Source organism: Camelina sativa, chromosome 3, assembly GCF_000633955.1.
Source record: "Camelina sativa cultivar DH55 chromosome 3, Cs, whole genome shotgun sequence".
Classification (NCBI taxonomy): Eukaryota; Viridiplantae; Streptophyta; class Magnoliopsida; order Brassicales; family Brassicaceae; genus Camelina; species Camelina sativa.
In genome coordinates, this window is record NC_025687.1 from 4025286 (window position 1) to 4031200 (window position 5915).

Below are 5915 nucleotides of genomic sequence, written 5' to 3' on the forward strand. Positions count from 1 at the left end.
CTACTGACCCAAGTCTTCTTCCTTTGATTCTTTAATTTCAATTTGGTTTCTTGGAATAAAAAGAAAGATTGAGAGCAAAGAATACGAATCGTTATTTTGAATCAACATCACGAAACTGACCTCAAATTTTCCAGTTTTGTTACATCAACAAAAAGGCTCCTGTCTTTTTATTTCCCCTGCTTCTATATATCATACATTTGATTTTAGGATTTGTGTTAAATCCAATAAGTTCCAGGATTCTTTGTTCCTCTGTGGGGATTGGTTGTGGTGTGGGGTGCAATTTCATTCTTCAGTGAAGGAAAAGAAGAAAGAAAGATTAGGAGGCTAATAAAAACATACAGTTTCCTGATTCCGATCAGGAAACTGTGGACGGTTCACGGAATCAAGAAACTGTGTAGAATTATGGGCTGCAATTGCACCAAAGGAACACGAGCAAATGATAACGTCGAGAACGACACCATTATCAACAATGTTAATGTGAAAGAGAGACGACGCAAGCCTAATAAAACCTCCAAGAAGAAGAAGAAAAAGTTTGTTTCCTCTAGCAAAGACAACAACAATGTAGGATCAGAGGGAAGCGGTAACAACAACAACAACAACAACAATGACTCCACATTGAGGTTGTTGATACCCATTGCTGATGCCAAGAACAATGATGAGGTTGTTGCGGAGAAGAAGGTGAATCTCGAGAGAAAGTCTTCTAGATCGTTGTTTCAGAGACGTCCCACCAACACTGAGATGGTTGGCAACAACACAGGGACATTGCAACAACCTATGATGACTAGAATATGCAGCATTAGTAATGGGGAAAGAGGTGCTCAGGTTATGGCTGGTTGGCCTTCTTGGTTGGCTTCAGTTGCTGGAGAAGCTATCAATGGGTGGATTCCACGCAAGGCTGATTCTTTCGAGAAGTTGGAAAAGGTAAGGAGGCCTTTTTGTGTGTGTTTTATTACTTTGTGATGATTTGTCTTTTTCTTGTCTTTGTCTTGCAAATTGACATTGTTGGTTACTGTTTAGATTGGACAAGGGACGTATAGCAGTGTTTACAAAGCCAGGGATTTAGAGACGAACCAATTAGTTGCACTGAAGAAAGTGCGGTTTGCTAATACGGATCCCGACAGTGTTAGGTTCATGGCAAGAGAAATAATCATCCTTCGAAGGCTTGACCATCCTAATGTTATGAAGCTTGAGGGTTTGATCACTTCAAGAGTATCAGGGAGTATGTATCTTATATTTGAATATATGGAACACGATCTTGCTGGCCTAGCTTCAACCCCTGGGGTTAACTTCTCCGAGGCACAGGTGTTATTACTATTTCTCCACAATATATATGCATACTATATTATTTTGTGGTTGATAAACGTCTAATGTTATTGTGCTTGGCAGATTAAGTGCTATATGAAACAGTTGCTTCATGGTCTAGAACATTGTCATAGCCGAGGTGTATTGCATCGTGACATCAAGGGCTCTAATCTTCTGCTTGACCAGAGCAATAATCTCAAAATTGGAGATTTCGGTCTTGCCAACTTTTACGGGGGACACCAGAAGCAGCCTCTCACTAGCCGCGTTGTAACTTTGTGGTACCGCCCACCTGAACTATTGCTCGGGTCAACAGACTATGGAGTTACTGTGGATCTGTGGAGCACAGGATGCATACTAGCTGAACTCTTTAATGGGAAGCCTATCATGCCAGGTAGAACCGAGGTAGAACAACTACACAAGATCTTCAAACTTTGTGGCTCACCTTCTGAAGAGTATTGGAAAAAATCGAAACTTCCACATGCCACCATCTTTAAACCTCAACAACCTTACAAAAGGTGTGTAGCCGAGTCATTTAAGAGTCTTCCATCTTCAGCTTTGGCCCTAGTTGAGGTTCTTTTAGCTGTAGAACCAGGTGCCCGTGGAACCACAGATTCTGCCCTTCAAAGCGAGGTAAAAGCACTACCATAACATTCAACTTTGGGTTTGTCTTTACAACATAATGTATATGAAATCATAGATTCTATCTTCTTTAATTCTGATATTTGACTTCGAAATGAAAGTCTATGAACGTTGTATATTGAAAATGTGTGCTTTGTGACTCGCTTTGTTTAGCGGAATGCAGGTTTATATGGTACTTGTCTCACACTTCTTTTCTTTTTCGTTCTGTTCAGTGTTTTACGACAAAGCCTTTTGCAAGTGAGCCCTCAAGTTTACCAAAGTACCAACCGAGAAAGGAAATTGATGTCAAGACTCGAGATGAGGAAGCAAAACGGTAAGATCCAGATTCCACTAGTATCATGGTGTACAAAAATTTTCTGAAGGATATAACATTTTAAAAAAGAACTCTTCTGTGCTGAATGAACACTGACACGTCCCAATTTCCTCTCATTCACCAGAAAGAAAGGCACTAGCAGTAAACAAAATGAGTCAAAACAAGTATCTAAAGGTGCGTCGGCTCCAGATGCCAATGCTGAGTTGCTGACATCAATACAAGTACGTCTGATTCTTGGCATAATACACTTAAAACATATATTATGGTTATATTCATTCATGTGATCCTAAATATCTGACTACTTTCTTGTTTTGTAAAGAAACGTGAAAAGTTCAATCCTGATGAAGATGCAGCTAGATACCGAATAGAACCACTGAAGAGTGGAACTCCACAAGTCGGGAACACTCGTTATGGTGTGTCCTCGGTAAATAGATATGGAGAGAATGTTATGAGGGGTTCCAGCAGGTCTCCTACAAAAGAATTGAGGACACAGCGGTCTTTTGTCCAACGCGGAGCATCCCAATTGACAAGATTCTCAAACTCGGTAGCTGCTAGAGATGGATCACATTTCGCTATAGCAAATCCACGGTGGCTTGAAGATAGTTATAACAATAGCAGGCAGAACGATGGTGATTGGTCCCAACGTTTCCTGGTTAAACCCAAAGGTTATACAAAACACAAAGAAAATATACCGGTAAGAATAACATCCAAACAGTGTAACTGTGCTTTTCTTTGAAACTCTTTGTGGGCTAATGTCTTTTTGGTTATCTTTAGGGTTACGGTGAAAAGACAGAGAGAATGCACTGCTCAGGGCCATTGGTTTCTGCAGGAGGAAACTTAAATGAAATGTTGAAAGAACATGAAAGACAAATTCAGGTAGCAGTTCGCAAAGCTCGGGCGGGTAAGAAGATGAATAGAGATGATAACGGATTGGTTCAAGCGTTTCTCGCTGCAACTGGCAGGTGAAATATCAAATATGTATCACATGTTGAGGTTCTGCAATGTACAGTTAACTGATCTTTAGTGGGGTCGAAAGCTAATATTTGTGTAATCTTTATTGTATTCTTGTTCTTTGTAAAATTTAAAAATTGTGTAGTCTTAGTAGATAGAATCAATAATTATTGTGTGTACTAAATTGATTTCAGTTGCACTAAGCAATCCATTAAACATATGATCCTTTTCAAGATTGAAACTTTTTTAAAACGATCCAACCACCAAGAAACTTAAATAGAAGGCTTCACTCTCTTGCTTCTTGCAGAGCCTGAAATTAGCTGCTGTGTCGTACTCATGTACCCTTATAAATTTCCTTACCTTCATGTCTAAGCATAAACCCAACTTCTGTTTTCATCTCATCAGCATATTTCCTATAAGTATCTAAAAACAAGACTTTAACTTCTGCAGAACCCAAGTTGTTATATTTGAAATCAGACAATGAGGCCTAAAGCAAATCAAAGCCACAAACTCAAGCTTCTCCTTGTTTGTCTTCTTGCCACCTTAATTCTCATTTTCATCTTGAGATCAACTCTGACATCTTCACGGTCACGCCAAACTCCAGAAGATAGGAGATCAGAGCGTTGTTCTGGTGCCTGCAATAAGATACCACGTTCCCTTGCACAAGCCCTGATCCATTACTCGACTTCAGTTATCACACCACAACAAACGCTCAAAGAAATAGCAGTTAGCAGTAGCGTACTCAGCAAGAAGTCACCCTGCAATTTCTTGGTGTTTGGTCTAGGCCATGACAGCCTCATGTGGAGCTCTCTCAACTATGGAGGCCGGACGGTATTTCTTGAAGAAGATGAAGCATGGATAAAACAGATCAAGAGACGGTTTCCAATGCTGGAATCGTACCATGTAACATACGACAGTAAAGTCAATCAAGCCGATAATCTCATAGAAGTTGGGAAAGGACCTGAATGCACAGCCATTGGAGACCCACGGTACTCAATGTGTCAACTAGCACTCAAGGGTTTGCCTGCAGATATCTATGAGACTAGTTGGGATCTAATCATGGTTGACGCACCGACTGGCTACTACGATGAGGCTCCTGGGAGAATGACAGCAATTTACACAGCGGGAATGATGGCGAGGAACAGGAAACAGGGAGGAGAGACCGATGTGTTTGTGCATGATGTGAACAGGGAAATAGAAGNACAAACTCAAGCTTCTCCTTGTTTGTCTTCTTGCCACCTTAATTCTCATTTTAATCTTGAGATCAACTCTGACATCTTCACGGTCACGCCAAACTCCAGAAGATAGGAGATCAGAGCGTTGTTCTGGTGCCTGCAATAAGATACCACGTTCCCTTGCACAAGCCCTGATCCATTACTCGACTTCAGTTATCACACCACAACAAACGCTCAAAGAAATAGCAGTTAGCAGTAGCGTACTCAGCAAGAAGTCACCCTGCAATTTCTTGGTGTTTGGTCTAGGCCATGACAGCCTCATGTGGAGCTCTCTCAACTATGGAGGCCGGACGGTATTTCTTGAAGAAGATGAAGCATGGATAAAACAGATCAAGAGACGGTTTCCAATGCTGGAATCGTACCATGTAACATACGACAGTAAAGTCAATCAAGCCGATAATCTCATAGAAGTTGGGAAAGGACCTGAATGCACAGCCATTGGAGACCCACGGTACTCAATGTGTCAACTAGCACTCAAGGGTTTGCCTGCAGATATCTATGAGACTAGTTGGGATCTAATCATGGTTGACGCACCGACTGGCTACTACGATGAGGCTCCTGGGAGAATGACAGCAATTTACACAGCGGGAATGATGGCGAGGAACAGGAAACAGGGAGGAGAGACCGATGTGTTTGTGCATGATGTGAACAGGGAAATAGAAGACAAGTTCTCTAAGGCTTTCTTGTGCGAAGGGTACATGAAGAAACAGGAAGGGAGACTAAGGCATTTTGTTATCCCTAGCTACAGAGTTGGATTGCAGTCAGAATCAAATAGACTCTTTTGTCCACAATGAATACATGTTACCTTAGATCTCCTCTGTTTCTCCCAATCTGTAACTCTTTATCGTCCTTGTTGTTCTACTTGTTCACTATCAGTATTAAAGAGCCTAGACAATTAAGCTATAGCAAGAAACTAGACTTTCTTAATGCTTAAAATCAAGTTTCTTGTAAATGAGCATTGGCAACTTTGTTTTGGTCCAGTAAAGCTTTACTAGTAAAAGAAATCTAGAAAGCTGATCAGGAGGAAAAAGTAGCATATATGAGCAATATTGTTGTATCGATAAGAAAGAACAGATCTTACCACACAATACCAGAAATAAAAGACAAAAACTCAGCAAAGAAGTCAACAAACTTAACTATCAAGTCTAACTCATAATAAAATACCAAAATCTCTGCAAACTCCCAATCCTTCAACCTCTTGACTTGTAGTTGAAACTTGTCGCACACTTTTAGGCTGGAGGGCAGACACTAGGTGCTGAAATAGGTAAGAGTTCGTTCAGTTTAGTTGACCAGAAACAAAAAGAGTATCCATGCTGCTTCTATTAGGAAGCAATTGTAATGAAATAACTCGCTTTTACCTGGGCACAAAGATAGCGGTTGGACTGCCTGGAGATGGAGGATTCTGCGTCAGCAGTGAAGCATGTGGACCAGCTTTTGAAACATCGTCAGGGTTACTTGCAGAATATATTTCAACC

General features: G+C 40.8%; 2 protein-coding genes and 1 long non-coding RNA gene across 3 annotated transcripts; 2 read left to right on the forward strand and 1 right to left on the reverse strand.

Moving 5' to 3' along the window:
• On the forward strand, positions 10–3391 carry LOC104767911 (probable serine/threonine-protein kinase At1g09600). Its single transcript, XM_010491877.2, has 7 exons — positions 10–921; positions 1018–1302; positions 1387–1932; positions 2154–2254; positions 2379–2475; positions 2574–2948; positions 3029–3391. Exons 1-7 carry the CDS (start codon positions 403–405, stop codon positions 3218–3220), a joined length of 2115 nt encoding a protein of 704 aa, XP_010490179.1. The 5' UTR covers positions 10–402; the 3' UTR covers positions 3221–3391.
• On the forward strand, positions 3611–5343 carry LOC104767900 (glucuronoxylan 4-O-methyltransferase 1). Its single transcript, XM_010491871.2, has 2 exons — positions 3611–3710; positions 4408–5343. The coding sequence occupies exons 1-2, from the start codon at positions 3686–3688 to the stop codon at positions 5232–5234; spliced, it is 852 nt and encodes a 283-aa protein (XP_010490173.1). The 5' UTR covers positions 3611–3685; the 3' UTR covers positions 5235–5343.
• On the reverse strand, positions 5460–5915 carry LOC104767927. The gene is made up of 2 exons (XR_764222.2): positions 5799–5915; positions 5460–5695 (listed from the first exon to the last, which is right to left on the reverse strand). It is a non-coding gene; the product is annotated as an uncharacterized LOC104767927 (long non-coding RNA).

Coding starts and splice junctions, on each gene's coding strand:
- LOC104767900 (XM_010491871.2), top strand. CDS start 3,686: ATGAGGCCTAAAGCAAATCAAAGCC.
- LOC104767911 (XM_010491877.2), top strand. CDS start 403: ATGGGCTGCAATTGCACCAAAGGAACACGAGCAAATGATAACGTCGAG. Junction 922..1,017: donor CTTTCGAGAAGTTGGAAAAG/GTAAGGAGGCCT, acceptor GTTACTGTTTAG/ATTGGACAAGGGACGTATAG. Junction 2,476..2,573: donor AGTTGCTGACATCAATACAA/GTACGTCTGATT, acceptor TGTTTTGTAAAG/AAACGTGAAAAGTTCAATCC.